General features: G+C 40.5%; 2 protein-coding genes across 2 annotated transcripts; one reads left to right on the forward strand and one right to left on the reverse strand.

Moving 5' to 3' along the window:
- Positions 1-8,136: 8,136 nt before the first annotated feature.
- Positions 8,137-16,742, reverse strand: hrob (homologous recombination factor with OB-fold). The gene is made up of 10 exons (XM_061026678.1): positions 16,449-16,742; positions 16,232-16,282; positions 15,064-16,032; positions 14,756-14,839; positions 13,087-13,221; positions 11,999-12,107; positions 10,510-10,595; positions 10,241-10,363; positions 9,900-10,101; positions 8,137-8,294 (listed from the first exon to the last, which is right to left on the reverse strand). The coding sequence occupies exons 1-10, from the start codon at positions 16,449-16,451 to the stop codon at positions 8,239-8,241; spliced, it is 1,818 nt and encodes a 605-aa protein (XP_060882661.1). The 5' UTR covers positions 16,452-16,742; the 3' UTR covers positions 8,137-8,238.
- A 159-nt stretch (positions 16,743-16,901) lies between these two features.
- On the forward strand, positions 16,902-21,482 carry asb16 (ankyrin repeat and SOCS box containing 16). The gene is made up of 7 exons (XM_061026679.1): positions 16,902-17,376; positions 17,533-17,901; positions 17,976-18,243; positions 19,539-19,947; positions 20,106-20,189; positions 20,994-21,104; positions 21,198-21,482. The coding sequence occupies exons 2-7, from the start codon at positions 17,559-17,561 to the stop codon at positions 21,381-21,383; spliced, it is 1,401 nt and encodes a 466-aa protein (XP_060882662.1). The 5' UTR covers positions 16,902-17,376; positions 17,533-17,558; the 3' UTR covers positions 21,384-21,482.
- Positions 21,483-22,310: the final 828 nt, after the last annotated feature.

Genomic DNA, 22,310 nt, shown 5'->3' on the forward strand with positions numbered 1-22,310 from the left:
TAACACACTGAAACTGTAAAGCTATACATCAGTGATTCCAGGCGTTTTATCGTGTGCACTTTTCAATCAAGTGAGAGAGAAAACTGTCAGTATGTGAGGAGACCGGAGGAGACAGGAGAAGGAAGGCAGTGCGAGGGAAATAAAAGCAGGGTGTGAGAGTGTTAGAAGCTGGTTAAAGAGAAGAGCGTCACTGTCTTGATGGACAGGAAGAGAAGACAGATTGCAGGTTGTCACCCTGATCTTTAATTTCAACGTGTGCCTCAAAACAATGCTTAATGTCTTTGGCTCATTATTTCCATTTAAGAACAGTGAACAATTTGCCTATATTGTGGGTTTTAAACATTAATCATAAACAAATGCATTTGATATGGAACACTTCAAACAAAGTATTAAAATCAAGCAGTACGTTCTGTTGAAATCAAGCTATTAAAAATGTAACACTTACAGTAAATCCATCCATCCAATAGGCTATCTAGCGCTTTTACGGTTTTAGGAGAGGCTGGAGCTGATCCCATCTGTCAGTGGGCGCAAGGCGAGTTACAACCCGGACTGGTCGCCAGTCAAGGGACTACATACAGAGACAGACAAGCAGCCACACTTACAGTAAATAAATAAGATTCAAGGCTCTATATTTGCATCAGCTACACCACAAAACACAAAAAAAAAAAACTAAATTTAAAACATGATTATACATGGATGATTACAGATTTCAAAATATGTTTAAAAATTGTCTTTAAAACTGAAATAATTTAAAATTATAACTAATACCCAATACAAAAAAATAAATGAACAATGGTGTGGGAAAGCCTATGTTTATTATTAGTTGGAGTCAGCCTTTAGTGTGCAAAGTGTAAACTAACAGCTTTATAAAAACGTAACGTAAATCTCTGGTTAAATCTCAACATGCTGTGAGTCAAGTCAATAAGATATACCACATACTAAGAGATTTAAAAAAAGGCTATACCTACCTACAGCAGGCGCTAATGCACTTCATTTCAATCCTTCAGTAAATTCTTCTAGCTTGGTTCATGGTTTGTTTCTAGCGAACTAATTGTTGCTTAATTGACACTACCTATAGGGCAAATTGATACTTAATTAGCAAAAAACACATTACCCAGCATTTCAGCAATTGTGTTTTAACTATACAAATGTGTATTAAAGTGTTAAAAGTTGATTAATGTATCAAAGCCGTCGAAATATAATCAATAGCTAATTGTGTTTGTAGCTCACCTGTGCCTCTGCAAGTGGTTTTCTGCAGGTTGGTGACGACAGGTCGCATTTTTAAATCCTCTACATAGCCTATGTTTTGCAAATGAATATAACCTTAATTTACGTAGCTCAGTGTTTGTTTAATGCTGCGGTGGAAACGGCGATAAACGATATAAAACAATACTTGTTCTTGACTTGTGGAGTCGACAGACCGTCATACTGCAGGTAACACCCACTAACAGGTAAGCCTAAACGAATTCAAAGATGGCGGCAAATACTGTAATACAGATTTTAGGTAGCGTCATGTCTAATTGTCACGTCAGCCCTTTTGTCTTCAACACTTCTAAATGAAGGGAAATAAAGTAACCTACCTTTTTCCTATTTATGGCTCAGCTTTACTTACAGATTAACATTTTTGTAAACAAACATTGGACACACAATAATGACTTAACATTGTATAAGTAAACAATTGGTTTAATAAGTACACACTTTTACATTTTAAAAGTAGGACTACAGAATATTTCTGCAGTTTGATAAAAAAGGACTAAGCCAAAGGATCTGAATAATTCCACCACCATTGCTTGGTTTTTGGAGATGTTGAATGATGGGTAAGGAGCTTTTTTAACAATAAGATCAGACATTTTAAGGAGCTTTTTTAACAATAAGAGCAGACATTTTAAGGATCTAGTTTAACAATAAGATCAGACATTTTTGTGGGCAGAATGTCATAAAAGACACATAATAGAAACTTAATTTCATGATGATCTAATATTAACCGTACTCAAATGATTGAACCACTTCAGTCAGTATTCTTGGAAAAGCAATTTTAAATGTGCAGAAAGGATTGCCTGTAGAGTGGGGTATTTCAATTTTTTGTAATACACACTCATATGCACACAATGCAGACCTGCACCCACACACACTGTCAGTCGATCACACGCTCTTTTTCCCAAATGAAATTTGCTGTGGTCTCAGACAGCTGCAGGGCTCGCTGGTTTCTTAACAACTTAATTAAGCAAATCTCCCCCTTTTCCACCGAGGTAATGAGCGTAGTTTTACAGGGATTAGACAGTCTCCGGAGTTGAAAATAAGGCTTTATGCTTTAGCACTCTTATCTGCTTTAATCCATCCAGCCAATTCTCCATCCACATGATTATTGTTAGCCCTGCCATATATGTCTCCTTCAAATTTGCAAGGTATTCATGCTTAAACTCTTAGTGCGTCCCTTTGAAATGAATGATTTGTTTACCTTCTTGAGTTGGATTGCCATTGACAGCAAATTTATAAATCCTACAGTTGTGAGGTATCAAAGCAAATGAATCCATGCAGCTGAACAACACTTTAAAGGGAAAGTGTCTAAGGAGCCTAAGCTCACTGTGGGCCCCAATCCTGGCATTGATCCTCATCGTCAGTAAAATCTTACTCGGGTAGGAACATCATTCTCCCCTAATGCCATCCGCCTTGTTAGCAAAATGATGCAAAAGCTTTCCTTCTACATCCTTAGAGAGGGATACGGCATTTTTAACTCACCGTGGCTCGCAAATGCTGTACAATTGTGTAGGAATAAATCCATGCTGCTGTCCATGGTGCTGAAGTTAGAGAGTGGATTTACCTCTCATTACATTACACTCCTCTTTACGTTATTGTCTCTCTGTAAGAATCAGAATCAGAAAAACGTTCTATAGTGATCAATTCTGTACTACATTAGAGCCTATATGTTCCATAGAGAACTGCCAGTTTCTTTTTCAAGGTAACAGTAGAAACAAGACAACATGAGAGGATCATACAAACTCACTGCTGCCTGTAGTATTCCTACAATGTCCCTATTCTACGTCTATGGCATATGTGCTGCTAAAGCTACATTCCTGAGATATCATAAAGAAACAGAATTCATCATCTGAATATGAAAAACTGAACGTAGACATAAAGTATAAAAACATATGCCCTCTTTCTTGTACAAAACACACTACAGTGAGGAAACTGTTATGCAATGCCTGATTAAACATTCAATTCAGACCTGTGAGTCATTTGACACAATTTTTTTTAGTTCCTACTTGTTCCTTCTGAAAAGTAGCTGCTCAAAAGAACTCTCACCTCAAGGTCAAGTTGTGTGTGTGCCCGAATCATAACACTTCTTTTTCTCAGCAAATAGAGACACTCATCATGGAATTATATATCAAGTGTTTTGTCCGGATTTGGAGAACTTTGTTTGGATGCTGCTGTTTCAAAAGTATTGAATCTTGATCCAAACTTTAAATGTGAAACAGGGAAGGGCCTATGACCAAGGAAATCTTAGACTTAGACTTAAGCCCCGTTTCCACCAAGTGCTCAGGTTTGGTTCAGTACGGTTTGGTACGCTTTGGTACTGTAAACCCAGATCTTGCTCGCGTTTCCACAGCCAACCGTACCCTTACACGTTGCAAATCACAGTGGCAGTAAACAAAGATCAATGATTCCTAGGAAGGTCTGCATCTCCGAGGTTGTCCATAGAGCGGTGCTACTCGCTGACATTAGTCGCAAAAAGCAAACAAAGCCTTGAAATGACTCTATCCAAATCCACAGGTTACTTAAACATGGTGCGTTTAGTGTTCGTCCTTTATTTCCACTGTCGCACGGGAAGTGAAGATTCTTTCAACCAATCAACAGACTGCAGTGTGTCTAGCTCCAACCTTTAGGATCGGATCGGTAACTTGACACCTCAACAACAGGGTACCAAAAAAGTAGGACGGTATAGATCAGTTATATTTGTACAGTGTAAACGGCATGAATGTGTACCGTACCGAACCAAACTGAACTTGACCGCTTGGTGGAAACTGGGCTTTAGAGAACTATATTTTTCCCAGAGGGCATCGGTTCCATGTCACCTCAACATTTATTTAGCAACAATAACAAAAAAACAGCGTGGTTAATAAATCACAGTGATTAATAATGCAATGCTTTAAATCTAATTGAATACATAAAAATAGACAAAATTTCCTAAACTCAATAGTCTTGCACACATACAGGATTGAACTGTAATAGGATGCAACATATCCTGATATTCTAATGAAATGTAATCATACCAGCCATCTGATCTGAACAGGCAGATTCACTTCACTATATGCTGTTTTTGTGTTTTTTGTTGATGTAAAGCACTTTGTGACCTTTGTCTGCGAAAAGCGCTATATAAACAAACTTTATTATTATTATTATTTCCCTTCCAGGACATTCAGATCCCCAAAGTATTTCAGTGGAGGCCTTTTCTTCTTCTTTTCAAGGTTTACTGATGATTGGAAAGCTGAACCAAGAAAAGAAGCAGTGATAGGCAAGGGTTGGTTGGGCGTGCAGCTTAAGTCCTGAGATGAAATAAAATCTTCACCACTTAAGGTAAATCAGTCTTGACACAATGGGGCACGCGCTCTGCAAAGAAAGCCACTGGGGCTGGGCAGAGTTTTGTTCGAAAACATCCTAAGTCAAAAGCACAACTCTTTCAATCAACTTTCTGACATGTTTAAGTAATGAATCATCTCATGTTCAGTTTGAAGAAAGTCAAAACACTTTAACAATATGATTTATAGATTAAGATTTGCCTTACGCATCCTCCAGGCTTAATGGAGGAACTCTCAAGCCCTGGGTCAGGAAAGCAAAAATCTGTAAAGGCATCAGTGTAAACCCTATGCAGATATTTTGGTATTGCTCTTCAGAGCCTTTGTGCACTAGATGTTTTGACAAACTTCTTACACACTTATAAGATTGCCGGTCCAGTTGTGTAGAGTTTGAGTCCATTGTCAGTCGGCCATACTTGTTTAAAAAAAAAAAAAAAAAAAAAAAAAAAAGGGTGTGGCTGCACTTCAGTCTATTTTAGATGATGTGGAATAACGTGATTGGCTCATTGATAAAGTGTTTGGGTGGAATCAGATGACAATAGTTCTATCTCTGAATCTGCCAGAGAAGTTATGTTTTTTGAATAAGGGGATAAAAAGTCGAGAAAAGTTTCACAAACATCGACTCAATTTAATTAAAAGTTTTAGAATTCTTGTTAAATGGATTAAACGGATTTTCCCGAATCCCATTTTTAATATAACTGTTTAAGCCAACATTAATGTGCTTTTTTTGTGTTGAGAACTAGTAAGTAAAGCAACTGAATTGACCAAATAAGGTGAGTTTGTTTGGTGAACAAGAGTTGTAAGAATGGATAAAGGAGCTTACTGTGCTGAAGTTTCACTTTTTAAACCATTTCTCATATATAAAGAGGTCTAAAAAATGTCTAAGATATCATTCTTTCTTTGCTCTTATTCTACAAGAATGCATTTTCCACCACACAAGAGGTTAGATATTTCCCCTGCTTTGTGCATCATTACCACTTCACCTGAGTCTGAACTTGTTAAAAAAAAAAAAGTGGTTAGATATTTCAGCCTTTTTTCATCAAGTCTCAGAGAGTTAGCTGTACTTTACATCAGAGATGAGAATTTTCTGTTTCCTTGTGGGGCTCTAAACCAGATATAACAACCTTTTTTTTTCTACCTTTTTTGGGTCAGTGATAACTTTTTATACTAAATGCGTGACCAGACTGCAAGAATAATTGCACTTTGAGTTCCTTAATGGATAATGAAAAAAATAAGCTCCTACCAGGAGATAATCAGTAAGTACCAGTATTGCAGAGACTGGACCCGGTAAATTGCTACCTCTGGAGAAGAGCGAATTATTCCATTGTGAGCTGTCGACTTCCTTGAACCTGCCCCCTTTTTGTGGTTTTAATTGGTAGATTTGCAGATAAAGAGATGAACCCCCTCTGCACACACACACACATGTAAAGATACAGAGTTTCAAAGAACCCTGTCTGGACAAATGAACTTTCCGTCCAATTAAGAGTTTTATCATCAGGTCTCTTAAAGGAGTATTAGATGTCTTCACACTCTGATAAACTTACAAACTTGACTAATGATGTCCACTAGGACCTCCACTGCCAACATGGATGTTAAATGCCACCCCCTGCTGGCATGAAGTTGATACATTGAAGAACCTCCAAACTTTTCAGGCTGTTCTTGTATTTAAAAAAAACTGTTTACTTTTAACCCCTCATCACAGTTAATGCTCTGCTTGTGATCAGAGGTTGTTTGCACTTTAATTAAAGTGAGACCTGAAAGTCTCAGATTGTTTAATTTAAAGGATTAAAGGCAAACCAAAGACGAGACGGTATCAGTATTTCTCATGATGCATAATTTAGAAAGAAATAAACCTTCTTCTCTGCAACATACTTCACATTTTCATTTCCATTTAATTACTTAGTTCAGTGGAACAAAATGTGTTGGAAGAAAATGTTTATTTATTTACCTCCTAGGATGCTTGATCAGGGGTTGCAAGAAGACTCAGTGGCAGAAAAAGACTGTATTTCCCAATACAGGTATTTCAAATGCAGCATGTCAAAAACACCAAGATGTCCCATTTCCTCTGCTGCATGTTTTTCTAGTCTTACCCACAATCCTTTGCATGGTAGAATATATTTCCAATCAACTCAGCCACTAAAAAAATGTGAGGATGGAGTAGTGTGCCTGCAGAGCAAATGTATACTATAAGATATTAAAGCACCAGTTTGAGGGATTAAGGGGATCATTTTGAGGGGGGGGGGGGTTGTGGTTTTAAGACCTAAGGATGTGAGGGTTTCTATACGAGATTCCTGCCGCCACCAAGAAACAACAGAGCATTGTGCTGCTTTAAACATTCTTTCTTAAATGACAGCTTAAAAAATTAATCAGTTACATCTCTTTCTAGAAACAGTGTCCCACTTACCAATCCAGCGAACACGCTGACAGCAGTTTTCACTTACGTTCTGAACAAAGGATCTTCACTGGAAAAACTGTTCGCAGAGAGCGATGTGGATTATTTACAGCAGCACAGAACATGTATTTTCAAGGCAAGTTGATACTAATTATCGAGTAATTTCCCATTGTTCTGAGAACAACAAAATAAATCCTAGAGACTCAAACCTGGATTAGTCAACGCAAAACTATCTGTGAGGTAAGATAAACAAGGGGTTATTAAGAAAGGGAGATGAACTGTCACTTTTAGGCTTGTAGCAGCCGTAAGCTAGTCAACTTTTCCCATTTTTGGAAGCACTGTTCAATCCCCCCCCCCAAAAAAAAACACCAGAGTCACAGCACAGGATAATTTAAGACTCAATTTGCTGGGGTACAGAGCCAAAACTACAGAAATGTGTCACTGTTCAAATATTTACAGACTGCACTCTTAACTGTTCTTATTTCAGCCAAACAAAAGAGCAAAACACATTAGCAGGGACTGAAAATGAAACATTATCTCCTCATTTTGTAATTTAAACACAATGCAGGCAATTTAAGCAGCTGCATTATACCCAACATATAAAAGACAAAGAGGATTAACCTGAATCTGTGAGTCAGACGACGTGGAAGAGTGTGGATGTGGGTCTCAGATCCTGTTGGGAAAGCCTCCATACAGTAAAGAGCCTGTTAGTCACAGCAGAACTAACTGGCTCTCTGCAGACAGGGCTGGGTAAACATAAACCGCATGGGACGTGTGCCCTGCAATCCCTGCCTGAAAACCCTCTGATATACCTCTTAATGCATGGCAAACACGCCGGGGTCACGCTTTATCCACTGCTCTGGGAGGATCGGAGAGACAAGCTGGACTGAGAGTGGAAGTAAGGACACAAACTAAAAAAAAAGGAAAATGCAGAAGACTCACCTCGCTTTCCATTTTTGCACAATTAGATAATCAATGCTGTTTAGATAAGTGCTGCGTTTCAATGTCACTGCTAGATAGTGCCACAATGGATACGACTTGAAAGAAGAAAGAGGCTCGAACAAAACAAACAAACAAACACAGTCTAGAGATAATTATAGTTATATAAGAGGCTGATTAGTTGTAGTTCTGTAATCAAGCATGTCGAGCATGTGAGGTCTAATTAGAGAAAAAACATCCACACAATATTTCGAGAAAGAGAACCGTTTATGTGTAAAGTAAAGGAACAGTAGTGAGAGAGTCTGTGCAGAAGTTCTAGGCTCTAAAAGAACATTAAAGGCTGTAGGTGTCCTCGGGTAATTCTCCCAGCAGGTCATCCAGGTCGTCATCTGCACAAAGCACACAGACGATAACATGCAAACATGTGTCATCACATCACATTCACAGCAATGCAAACAACATTATAGTAGGCTGCAAAGAACCACCTTTACTACTTCACTTTTTTATGACAGGAAAAAAGTGCCACAACATGTTTACTGATCAAGTTTTTCATTCCTGTACAGATAGACTCTGGGGAATCTACGCCTTGAAACCTTTGATAACATAAAAGTAAAGACTGTATAAATAATAACCAGCCCAGTTGGGTATAAAAACACACTCAATGGCCAGTATTACTTATTAAATGTGCACACAGCTATTATGAATTAATCGATGAGAGGTACTTGATGGTGATCCGTTAAGTTTCTGAGACTTATTTATTCGTCCATGGGAGAACCTTCTTTTTTTTTTTACCCCTAATATGGAATGACAGATGAAGAAAAGTATGATAAGATATCTCACTTTTTATTTGTGCTTAGAGATGACCAGAGATCATTTCAACCACAGGACACTTAAATTAAAGTTTCTGACAAAATGTCTGGTTTGTTCTCATAAAATATTGAATCCTCAGAGTTGTTTTGTGTATGAAATAATATCCTCAGTTGTGTTTTTAACTTTTTCTCTCAACTACACTTGTTCACTTATAGAGCTGATCGACTTCTTAAATCACCCTCAGCCGCAGCAGATATGCAATTACAAGAGGAGTGCAGACGCTCCCATCCAGAGAGCAGAGGAACATTAGTCACCAGTTTAAAAAAAGCAATCCGCTTTAATTTGGAGGCTTAATTAAATGTTTGGAGGGAAAGTGATAAAGGCCGTTTTAGATTTGAGAAGTTTATAGATGTGCTTTCTACCTGAAAGCATGGGTCAGTGGTGACCAACAACACAACTGTGACTTGAAATATGTAGGGTAGAACAAATCACTATGCAGGTTCTTGTTCTGTACAGTAAACCTGACTGGTAAAAGAAAGCAGGATGATTGTTTTTTGAGGAAAAGTAAACTAACTTATGTGGTGATAAGATGTACCGCTTTGTCCACAGGAGTCACCAAAAAAGGAAAGTTCCTCACAGCAGATTTCATTTCATTTTAAATAATCCTTTGTAGGAATAGTCCAGAGGAATGGTTAAAGTCCCATTCCCCTGCAACAACACAATTCCCTGATCCATTAAGCCTTATCTTTATTTCTCTCATACACCTGAAAGGAACATTGATGGCCCTGGATGAAATGTCAGTGGATCATCATGGTCGTTAGAATTCTCCCTTCCAGAAATGTTAACTGTTATTAATTATTAAAGTAATAGTGGTGGAAATCTTTGACTGACAGATTGATGTTAGAATATGAAGGTCTCATTTAAGAGGCGGTGAAGGCTAACCTTGACATGTCGTAACGTTTCATAAAATTAAGAGATTAAAAGTTAAAATGTGATAATACTACGCACATCATTTCAAAAATGCTGATTCAAGCACTTCTACTTTGTATTGTGAATCATTGAGTTTGTCTTAGTTTTTCTTCACTTTTTACTCACAATATAAAAATATTGAGTTTTCACTCTAGGGCTAAATGTCTTAAAGATGTGTTTAATGCATCAAAGCGGTGACTAAAACTACGTTCTACCTGCATCCCAGCCCGAGTCCTGTGCTGCTGACTTCCCAGCAGCCTCTTGGGGGCCCCTCGTGGAGCTGGTTGTAATGTCCGCTGAGGCTTGATTGCCTTTGCTCCCCTCCTCTCCCTCGTCATCCTCCTCGTCAAACATGAGGTGCATCCGAGACACGGGCTCCCGGCTGACACTACGAGAGCGAGAGGGCGACATCGGCTCCTGGACGGAAACAGAAAATAAGAAAAGATTCGAGCGGACAGCTGACAGCTTGACGGAGTATTTCCTGAATGACAGCTTTAATATTTATTGGATTGCAGCTGTGCTATTCTTGTTTGCAGTTGACAGATGACGCACTCACCAGGACGATTGGGGGGAGCTGGGTGGATGACGAGCCGACTCCATCAGGGGCGTAGATCCTCAGCAGGTTGTTTGGAGTCACATTCAGGTAATGGTTTCGATGGGAGGGGGAAAACACACCCACCTGTCCACAGAGACAACACCGTGAGTGGATTTGAAAATGCTCTAAATACAGGTTAAACTAAAAGAACTGAACTGCAGATGGTTCGTTCATTCTTAACTCAGCGTTATAAACCGATGAGTTAAAGACCCAGAATGTGTGAATCTTACTTGTTTGAGAAGCAGCACGGCTCCAACCTTCAGCTCCTCAACTCTGTCCTCTAGGAGGCGCCGATGCACCGTTCCCTGAATCTCCCCTTCAACACAAAAAAACAAAAAAAAAACAGACAGAGGTTAATTAGAAGAATGTATCACAAATAATGTTTACAAGTCCGAGACGTCGTCCAGTACCCTGGGGCTGCAAATAACAATTATTTTAAAAATGTGATTAATCAGCAGATTATATTCACAATTTACGGTTTGGTATTCATGATGTCAGAAGCTGAAGTCATTCTCATCAAGACATCCCAAAGCACAAAGAGAATCTCCAAATTACTTCTTTTGTTTGAAAGACATTTGTGTGACAGTTTTGCTTCTGAATCACTGAATAGATTATTCAATCACCAAAATAAGTGGCTTTCATTTTCTTTTTGTGTCACCTCTATAACTGCACACCGATCCTTATAAAAAGGTAAATGATGGCGACACATCATCATAACATAGAACCAAGATTAACCATTTTTGTCAAACTTCTAAAACAAAAACACCGAATGACACCTTTATATTCGTAGACTCTGGACTTTTCTTTTAAAAACAAATAAGGAAACAGGAATGACAATGAAATGGATCAAAATCAGTGCAGCAGAATCAGTGTGTGTTTATGTGCTCTATAAAACACCCACAAATGAGTGAAATCATCACCAAAATCCCCCAAATATCCAATGTGATGTCTGAAAAAGAGCCTATTTTGTCAGAACAAGCCCTCAAAAACCCAAGAATCTAACCACACTGAAACCTAAAGAGAGGAAGAAAAGCATCAAACTGTGCCATTACAGAAGCAGGAAGCAGAAATGGTTTGTTATTTCTGTTTGATGAATGACTCTGTCCTTCCTTTTGATTCATTAACATGGGTATGTATGTAGTCACCGGTGCCTGCTGACTGCTTGCTGGTGGGAAAGCTGTAGACCCCCCCCTGCAGGTGGGAGGCACATTACTGACAGATTGCTCCCTTGTGGAGTCAGGAGCACTTATTACCCACCCACCTACCGCTGATGCCAATCTACTACAATTGAATCACTAATAAGCACTTAAGTCCAGCGTTGAGTACAACATCCACATCCACATCCACTCCTCAGTGTTAATAATCAGTAGACCTCATGTGGCGGCTCTCTGGGGGCCATGGCAACCGGCTAAGCGAGGAGCGAGGATCAGAGAGAAATGGGTGGAGGGCTGAAGACGGAGGCGGAGAAGGAAAACAGGCTGTCGGGGAAGATGGAGTGTATTCACGTGTATATGCTGCTGATGTGTGTGTGTGTGTGTGTTATTGTTGGAGTAATCAAGCATGTTACAGTATCTCTCGTACCATGCAGCGCTCAATAAGGTGAGTTCACCGAGCAAACGTCAAATGTGAAGCAAACAGTTTAAAGCTCCCTGGACCAACTCTCACTTAATCAATCCCTTCACAAGGTTCTTTTTTCTTATGTGTGTGTGTGTGTGTTACCTGTGGGGTCTTTAAACACGGCCTTGGCGTCAGCATGCGTGTGGATGATGCTCTTCAGGAGCACGGCCATGTTGGGCACTTTGTTTCTTGCCAGCTGTTTCAGCACAGCCTGCGTCAGTGAGGGTAAATAAAAAAACATCATACATGAATACAAGTCTTCTCTAACACAGCGTAAATGTTCATTTTGAAATCATAGACGTTTTTTCCAAGGGGACAATAGGACAAAATGTGTTGAAGTGTACCCCAGTACGAGATCTCGTGCCAAACAGATCCATTGATATTAAAAAAGGTGAGGATATTTCTCGTTGAGGTGAAAACTGTCTCAGGACATCGGTGAATAAACGCAGATCAAAATATGATTTATCGTCTTACCTTGTGACCTCTATCTACCAGGGAATGGCTACCAGGGCAATCTTTACATCATGAAATCCCTCCTCAATATCACCAATGCTGTTTCTTCGTTGAACGTTCAAGTTTTTACAATTCTGTTTGTTTTTGGCATTTTCGCCTAAATTGAACAGTTATACAGTGAAGTTTTGGACAGGAAAAAAAAAAAGCAGCTGCCTCTGAAAGCAAGTTTGTTAGGAATCCATAACTTTGGCCAAATAAATCACACTATTTTTTTTTTTTTTTTTTTTAATCCTGAGCTGCCTTTCTGTGGTTAAATACTTGTGTTGGGGGTGGTGAGGGTGTCAACTTGTTCAATAATGTAAACAGGGATTGGTGTGGTTAAGCTGAGGTCCATGTGATGGATAAAGAGCTCCGCCAGAGTCCTGCCAGTTATTGAATGATTAAAATATGACATTTTTAGAGCGCTCGCAATGACTGCCAGTAAAAAAAAGAAAAGAAAAAAGGAAGCATTATTCCGTAGATGTGTATGAGAGTCTCCATTAGTTTGATTGATGAGTGACCGTACCCTTTATAATTACAAAACACCTCTAATACAGCTGCTTCATTTGTCCTGATTATACCAACAGACCTCCTGCAGTGACACACACAGGCTGTAATGATGTAGGAGAAATAATAATAATAAGAAGAAGAAAGCTTGGACCTAAAGAAAAAAAAATTAAACGTGTGTTGATAATGACCTTTCGTAGCACCATGACGACGCTGTACGAGTGCAGGAAGCACGAAGGGTTCCTCTCATCCAATCCCGTCTCGGCCTTCATGGATGCCCAGGCGCCGCCGCTGAAGTCGTCTTCCTCAGTCTGCGAGCTGGAGCCCTTTAAATCAAAATCCAAACGTACTCAATGGACAACGCGTGTTGTTTTGCTCATATGAAAGACGCAATCCTCACTGTGCGCCGTTAGTAGATCAGATAGCACACTTTTTGCGGGTGGTATCAAGTTTGCACACGTTTTAAGACACGCAAACCTTTAGCAAATCACGCCCTTAGTGTAGTAAAGGTGGCTTACTTAAATCATCCGCCAACTTCCTCCTTTATTTTTGATGTATCATCTTGTTTCCAATGTTTCCTTCGACGACTCAAAGAAAAGTTTCTCTGTGGTTAAAAACATTGGGCATAATGTAAGTGGGCTCATGTTCTAACAACGGTGTAAATGTTTTAGAAACATTAATCCAGACATATCAAATTTCACACCTATTATGACATCACACAACAACATCAGGTTTAAGTTTTTAAGACATTTTTTTTTTTTCAACCCAGATGTTTCACTGTGGCACATCTGCAACCAGATTGTGTAGACATTCATTGTGGCACTGCGGGCTGGATCACTTCCCTTTGTGGTTTCAAAATAAAACAGCCATTTAATCAGTTAAGTCCAAAGTCCAATAGCATGCTACAGTTACTGCATATTAGAGTATTTTTATGAGCTGCTGTAGGAAAACTTAAAGTGAAGTGCTGTCAACTGCAGACCGAACATTTATCAGTACTCTCCTCAGTATCACATACAGAAAACAAGGAAAGCGCCCAAATTGTATGTTTGGTCATTTATTGATTCTCTTGTCATAATAAGTTGAGAAAAACATCCATTCCGTGAACGCACATCGATCCAGGTTCTGTGCTGCTTCTTTTTTTTATTATTATTATTATTGTACCCTCCTAAGTGTGCGGAGAATAGGAGCCGCTCCCAGCATGCAGAAGATGAGATCATGCTGCCGTCACTCCTCGTTCACTTTGATATTCAATCTTTCTCTTCCTTTTCAAACTTGAAAGGAATTTCCCAGGAGAAATGGAAGGAAACACTACTGGGAGTGTTCGATGAAGCGCTGACTGCAGCAGCTTTGAGCTGGACTTTTTTCCCCCCACCGGGCTCTACAGAGGTGCTGAGTTCAGCATTTCAAACAGGACGTTATGTTGCAACTACTCAATAAACTGATCAGTAAATTGGCAGAAATTATTCTATTTATCTTATTGATTTATTGTTCAAAAGTTTTTTTTAGTAAAAATGAGAAGAAAAAAAATTGAAGGTTGTAGCTTCTCTAGTGAGGATATTTATTTAGTTTTAATCTTCTAGGACATAGAATGGGACATTTGGATTCTGGACTGTTCTGCAGACAAAACTAGATTATTGTTAATTTTTTTCTCTATTTTCTGACATGTTGATGCACCAATCAGTTGCATTAATCGTAAAAAAACGGCTGACATATAATTCAATTATGTTATAGATCATCAGTGCAGCTTTAGATGACATCATTTTTTTCAGCTAATGATTTTTACATTTAAAAATTAATCAGGCTATCGTGGGATTTTTTTTTTTTTTTTTTTGCAGATCTCTGTCTCTGTGATTTAATTACCTGGCTTGGTAACCGTGCAGCAGCACCGTGAGCGGGAGTCACAGGAACAGAAACCACTATTTCATCCATGCTCTGGCCCTGTGGCTGAAAGAGAAGAATTCAATTATTACAGTGCGCCATTGTGGAAAAACAAGCTCATAGCTGGTAGATTTCATTGACAGTCATTTCGTTACCCACACAGCAGCAGCGTTATGAGACCAAAAGAGACGTTAAAGAGACGCAGCAACAAACAGAAGTAAGGGGGTTTCATGATCATCACGGGGAGGGGGGGGGGGGGGGGGGGGGTTTTAGTGCTGGATGAAACTAACCTGTTGAGGCAGGAGTCCAGCGGGGCCGGGGAAGCGCCGCGTCCTGGGTCTGTGAGGGTCAGAGCGAGGCCTCTTCTTGGGAAGCTTATTGGACGCAGATACCAGCTGAACCAGGCGGTTGGTGAGGACCGGCGTGTGATGGGGATGAAGGGGCAGGGAGGAGGAGTTGGCGGGAGAGGGCGCCGGGGTGACTGTTTCAAAGAGGCCACGTGCCTGAGGAGAGGTTCCTGGAGTCGCCCATTGTCTCTGTGGCTGGTGGGGCCTGATGAGTGTCCTGGAAACGGGGCTGGGGACTGGAGTCCGTGGAGGGGCTGACATGGAAGGAGCGCGAGGGTTTGGCGGTCGAAATCGAGGAGTGGAGGGACTCTGAGGACGTACGTCATGATTAGACGCTAATAGACTCTGGTGGGTTGTGTTGAGCTCTCTCAGACTCAAATTTGTTTGTGCGTGGATCATCCCACAAGTTGGGGGACGCAGCGTTTTGGCTGAAGATGCAGTATCAACTGAGGGTGCACGTATTGCTTGAGCAGAAGGTTGAAGCGGCTGCCCAATCTGACTGTCAAACCCATCCAAGTCTGCCAGGTCGACATCCCAGTCGTCAAAGTCATCCTGAGCCCCTCTGGGCTTTAGCGGGCGACCGACGTCAGCGCTACTCTTTTTTGCGGCCAAATTAGGCGCAGAGTTATTGATTGATGAAGGAGGGAGGGATTGGCGTTGATTAGACGAAGAGGACGAGGAGAGCTGCCTCAACCCCAGAGCAACAGTTTGTCCAGCAGCTGTGTGCGTGCTGCTCTTGGATGCTGTGCCGTTACACAGAGCAGCTGATCTCTCTCCCGTCTGCTGAGGGCCATTTCCCCCCGGCTCTCTGCGAGAAACAGAGGAAGACTGCAGAGAACATGATGATACAGCAGCTGCCACATCGGCTGGTCCAGACTCTGAGTGGACAGCCCAGTCTGTCCCCAACAGGTCCTGAGACGCACACACACACACACACACACACACACACACACACACACACACACACACACACACACACACACACACACACACACACACACACAGTGTAAGTGACGATTAGCAGAAGATGGATGACTGTGACAGAATGTTAGCAGGCAGAGAGTTCAGTATTAATTGAATCCAGGTGTGTGTGTGAGAAGCTGGGACTCACCTCGTCGTCAAAATCATCTCCGATGCTGAACAGGCTACTTAACTTGCAAGCCTGCAACAGAGGTAACAGCAGCACACCAATCAAAAGTCTATAAAGTTTGCACACTAATAAACGTCCACACGCTATTAAACAGATTAAACAAGTCATACTAGAATGTGTAACGAGTGTGAAGAGAGGACGCTAGCTAAGTAAGCTATGGTTGATTTGGCTCACTTACCATTGAAGTCAAAAGATTTCGCTTTGACAGTCGTATTTGATCAGTTCGATCAGGTACACTCAATTTGATAAGACGTCAAATGCCATTCAATTACAGCCTTATTTCATATTTCTACGATTCTTTCCCAACTAAACGCTGCTGTGGTTAACGAAGTGAAAACTTGGGTTTGCTACACACCGCTGCTCGGTATCGCGCCGCCACGTTCAAACACGACGTAATGACGTAGTAAATGTTTTCACAAAGAGTGTTTGAGAAGAACAAGAGCGTTCCCTTCTTACATAAATCCGCAACGGTCCAACACCATATTGACCATATTTAAAAACGTGTCACTGCATTGAGCGGTAGGATGTCTAACGCGGAGTAACAGCTGACTTAAAGAAAGGGGCTTCATTAAAGAGTTCACAATATTCAATGTGTGTAATGTGACGTAAATACTCTCACTGAAACTCATAGAAAAGAGAGGACAGACAATCATCATATGGCTGGGAAGTCCGACGTCCACTGTTAAAGCCAAATCTTAACTTCAAATTAAAAATAATGGCATTTATATAAACTGGCTTCCAAAACCAGTCAATAAAAGTACTTTTCCTCTCCAATAGATTAGGAAGGAGCCGGATGTTGCCTATCTTGACATGTCTATCTACTTTGTTTTTGAGGGTCCGTTTCGTGGACGAGGATACTGGATCAATACTGCCGTTTGCTGGCCATTTGGGGTACTACAAGTATCAGCTTGCTTTCTGATCTATTAATACCTACAGTTGTGTTGAAGTTGTGTTCGAGCAACAATCGTGTGACTGTGTCCACAAATGAAGGGCATTTAATTTGGAGTTCTGTTTATGATATTCAACGTGAAAAGAAAGCAAAACTGGTTAAAAAATAATGAGAGTTTTTGCTTGACCTCTGCCAGGACCCCTGTGACTCCATGAGGGTGAGTAGAAGCTGAAGGCTGATCTTTCTCTCAACAGAACAGCCCTAGTGCTACAGAGAAAAGTCCCTGCTGCTTTACTGCATGACAAACAGATTCAACTTACAGCGTACATAAAACAAGAAAACGGCTTAACATACCTTCTATTGTGATTTATAGGTGCATCTTGTCATATTCAAGGTATCATGTCAAAGGACACATTTCCGTTCTCTTCCACCTCGCTGCGCTCTCTGAGACTGGAACAGGAGTTTCAGGAGTGGGAGGATGCTCGGCGATCATTGGCTCACAGGAGAACCATGACCAGGGCCCCGCTGCCCCGAGCCCCAAGGCCTCCAACGAGGCAGCAAGGGCAGCGTCTTCAGGAGGTCCGGGCCCCTCCACCGCAGGTCCGGTGCAGGGACACTGCGATCCACAATACTTTCATGTGTGGGGATATGAAGGGAGTGTATGCAGTGCTGAAGGACCCTGGGATGGTCAATGCCCTGATGGAAACAGTACATGAGGAGATGATATGGGCTCCAGAGATGGGTATGATTTCTAAACATCTGTCTGAAGATCTTAACATGAATGAAAACTTGACAGCCTTTCTGTTCCACTGCCAGGCATGTGGACGCTGAGCTCCAAGGTGAAACAAACTTCAGCACTACGACTGGCTTCCAGCAGAGGGCACACAGGATGTGTGGAAGAGCTGCTGTTCAGAGAGGCTGAGGTGAATGCAGACCCTGGAGGAAGCACAGCTCTCCACGATGCCTGCGCAGGCGGCCATACTGTCTGTGTCCAGTTGCTGCTTGGCCACGGAGCAGATCCTGAAAAGCTGTCTGAAGACGGCAGTGCTCCTCTTCACCTCTGCACCTCTGCCCAGTCATTCCAGTGAGTGACACAACCATTTGTACTTTGAACTTGTGCCATATGTTCTCATATTCTTCTATTATTATTATAAAAGTCTTATTAGAAAACATTATAAGAAGACAAAAAGCGAGTAAAGAATGTAAGGGAATTATCTTTTTTTTTATTATCAAAATAGCTTGAACTTCAATGGATGTTAGAGGTAAAAGACTCACTTCAAATGTCATTTGTTTAAAATGACTAAACTTTATCTTTTATTTGAAAATTTGAAAATAGCCAACAAAAAAAATCTAATTGTGGGGGCACTGGTGGCGCAGTGGTTAGTGCGCGCGCCCCATGTGTGGAGGCTGTGGTCTTCCAAGCGGGCGGCCCGGGCTCGGGTCCGGCCTGTGGCTCCTTTCCCGCATGTCATTCCCTACTCTCTCTCTCTCCCTGATTTCTGACTCTATCCACTGTCCTATATCTCCATTAAAGGCAAAAGAAGCCCAAAAATAAATCTTAAAAATAAAAAAAATAAAAAAAGAATTAAAAAAAATCTAATTGTGATAGACCTTACACATAAACAATGAAATGTTGAAAATGCCATCCGCAGAAAAAATGAACAAGAGGGATAAAGGAACAGTACAAAAACCACGGGTTAGGACTTAGGACTCGTGCAAACTTTGGAAACAAATGACGAGGAACTTAAATTCAAGCCAGCCAAAGACGCAGAGTCCCTTAAATCCTAAAGCACACTTTTAGAGAGATTAAGGGTCCCCCGTGCATTTCTGCTGTAATCCTTGAGATGACTAAGTGGGCAGCTGCTAAAAAAGCAGGTCTAAGAGAAAGGATGCCATGCCGTTTAGTGTTTTAAAAATGAGTAAGAGTATGTTCAAATGTATATTATAAACAGCTGTAATGCAATGAGTTGGTAAAAAAAAAAAAAAAAAGAGGCCTTTGTGAGGTCCTAGTCTGTAGACGAGCTTCCTTTTAAAAGATGTTCAATAAGAGCATTAAATGATCTAGAGAAAAAAAAGTCAAAGTCACCCCAAGGTAATAGTCCTGCATCTTAATATTATTAAAGATTACTATCTTAATAACTTGGCCATAAATATTAAGATGTAGGAACTTATGCTGCATCCATATATTAATGTCTTGTAAACATTGCACTATCGTATCAGTGAGGCTAAAATAAGTGTATCTTTTAAAACAAATTGCATGCTTTCTACGTAAATGACAAAGTGAAATATATAGACTTAAAATGAAATAAACCTAAATTAGATTCTTGATGATGTCGATGCTGGTGCACTGTGTGAACACCATATGAACCTTCTGTTCAGGTGTGCTGCGTTGCTGTTGAAAGGAGGCGCAGATGTCAATGTGAGGATGAGGGAGTCGAGGCTCACACCACTGCACACAGCTGCTCGGCGAGCCCTGGAGGAGCACGTGGAGCTCTTCCTCAGCAACGGAGCAGACATATTGGCCACAAACCAGGAGGGGGAGACCCCTTTGAACGCTGCGTGTTCAGGCGCTGAGAGGCCCTCGGAGGCAGGCCGTTATTTGCGTGTGATTCAGAGCCTGTTGGGTGCAGGAGCCGACCCCAGAACTGCAGGCAGGAAGCAGCACACACCCTTGCACAATGCCTGCGCTAACTGCTGCCCTCGGATTGTAGACGTCCTCCTGCAGCATGGAGCCAAGGCAGATGTGACCAACTGTGCAGGATACACGCCAATGGACTGTCTGTTACAGGTAGCTCATAAAGGCTGGGTGCATTTCAGTAGAGTTAGTGAGTTACTTAGAGCTACTTTAATCAGCAAAGTTTAAAATCTAAAAGGCACTGATACATTAAAGATGTTTTTTTTTTTAACTAAGGCAATGTAGTAAACATAACTGTTTTTGGTTTTCAGGTGGTTGAAGATTACCCTGATCACCAACCGGAAGCAATAGCACGGTCACTCCTGAACCATGGAGCGAAGCCAGTTTTACCAAAGGTATGTTGAAACCTGAACCTGAACCAAATTAAAAGAATTAGATTTACGGTTCTCTAATGCAAACCTGGCCCTAAGGTGATCAGTCAGTGTCCCTTCTTTTTCCTCTTACCTCAACCTGAACCCAAGTTCATTCCACATACAGCACTTAGCTGTCGCTCACAAACATTCAACGTAAGCAGTACTCCTGAGCGTAGGGAGACGTGCTTTTGGAAAAGACCATCAAAATGGAAAGTTAACTTGGTTAAATGCTTTTAGTGGTCAACAATGAGTTTTTACAGAGAGATCTGTGGTTTTGGTCATGAATTAAAAATGTGAAATAATGACATCATTGCAGTATAGCTTTGAAGCCAAAGCAACAAATCAGATAATCCTTTACACTATGCACAACACAATTAAAATTTTATATTTGAACTAAGTACACAAATGAAGATCTGAAAAGTAAATAATTAACTGGTATGTAAACAAAAAATTGGAAGGAAAGTAAAATATGATATTATGCAATGAAGTTAAGACCAAATTAGTAATAAAGTAATATGTAATTTCAATAAATGGAAGTTTAAGGCGAGCAGTCTCATGTAACACATCATCTGTAGTCAGTGTTTTCATTAAGAAGACAACATTTAAATAGTGAAAATATGGTTTGAAGGAAACGTCATTTTGATAAGTAGACAATTATAAGATGTAATTTTTATTAGAGTCTGTCACATATGGATACATCGATAAAATCTCTCCTCTTTACTTATTCACTATAGCTTTACTCAGCTGTGTTTTTCATTTATTTTAAGAAGAATTTCTTCTCTCCAGATGTTGAAGCAGTGTGTCCTCTCTCCTGCCACTCTGGAGGTGATGTTGAACTCGTATACATCCATCCCTCCCTGTGATTGGATGGACTGTCTGAGTGCTGATATATACGAGGTGAATTATCTCTGTTTTGTTAAATTTCTTCCCTATAACTCTTTATCTACATTCCAGTGCTTTAGTATCTGTTTGTCCTTTCCCCTGTCTCAGGAGCATCGCTCTTTCTTCGACTTGGTGCGTCAGCGGAGCACTCTGCCACGCTCTCTGCAGCATCTCTGTAGATGTGCTTTGCGTCTGTGGCTCGGACCCCGGTGTTATTCAGCTGTCAGTAAACTGGAAATTCCCAGCTCTTTAAGGGATTACCTGCTGCTGTGTAACGATGGGACACTTCAGTGACTTATCATTTTTATCAGTTTAGTTCTTCTTTAAATTCAGATCTACTTTTGATTGCAATAAAATGTTGTTTCTTCTGATATTTCTAACTTGAGCTTCACTCATATTTGATCCAATGTTAGCGGCACTACTTTTTTTTAACAGAAAAACCATGATGTAGTTGAGTAAGATATAATATTTCAAACACAATATTAACAAAATGATAGGCCTACCTAGTTACAATATTAAGTACATGCTTACACACGGGCGGGTGTGGCTCAGTTGGTAGAGTCGTCGCCTCTCAACCGGAAGGTCGAGGGTTCAATCCCCAGCTGAGCAATATGTCCGATGTGTCCTTGTGCAAGACACTTAACCCTGAATTGCTCCCTCTGCTTCAGTGGTGGTGTATGAATGGTATTAGTTACCTCTGATGGATGATACTACATAGTGACCACTACCATGAGTGTGTGAAAGGGTGTGAATGGGTGGGTGTGACATGTGGTGTAAAAGCACTTTGAGTAGTTGGAAGACTAGAAAAGCACTATATAAGCTCAAGTCCATTTACCTTAGTATAAATATTTCAATTATTATAATAAAACACCAAACGGGCCCACTAGGAGTCCTTTTTAAAATGTAATACCTTAAGTTAACTTTGCTGAAATTATTATTTTAGCTATATAAGTAAAAAATACTATATATAGCCTATTATCTTGTCATTCTCTGCAAATACTGTCTCAATTCTCAATTCCCCCCAGTTAACTTCATCATTCACTTTGTACTGTGTATATAGCCCCTGTTTTTATTTTTATTTATCTAATCTATTCTGTTAAATGTGTATTTTTGAGCTTTCTTGTCTGTGCTGCTGTAACGCCCGAATTTCCCCTCTGGGGATCAATAAAGTACTATCCTAATGTAGAATTCCGTAAAATTGACTTAATGAATACAATCTGT

Source organism: Labrus mixtus, chromosome 20 (assembly GCF_963584025.1).
Source record: "Labrus mixtus chromosome 20, fLabMix1.1, whole genome shotgun sequence".
NCBI lineage: Eukaryota > Metazoa > Chordata > Actinopteri > Labriformes > Labridae > Labrus > Labrus mixtus.

Excerpts from the sequence above, each read along its gene's own strand:
- hrob (XM_061026678.1), bottom strand. Across the intron at positions 10,364-10,509 it reads CCGTGCTGCTTCTCAAACAA|GTGGGTGTGTTTTCCCCCTC; the intron begins GTAAGATTCACA and ends CTCTGTGGACAG. Across the intron at positions 10,102-10,240 it reads AGCTCCCCCCAATCGTCCTG|GAGCCGATGTCGCCCTCTCG; the intron begins GTGAGTGCGTCA and ends GTTTCCGTCCAG.
- asb16 (XM_061026679.1), top strand. The coding sequence starts at position 17,559 with ATGTCAAAGGACACATTTCCGTTCTCTTCCACCTCGCTGCGCTCTCTG. Across the intron at positions 17,902-17,975 it reads GATATGGGCTCCAGAGATGG|GCATGTGGACGCTGAGCTCC; the intron begins GTATGATTTCTA and ends TTCCACTGCCAG. Across the intron at positions 21,105-21,197 it reads TGAGTGCTGATATATACGAG|GAGCATCGCTCTTTCTTCGA; the intron begins GTGAATTATCTC and ends CCCCTGTCTCAG.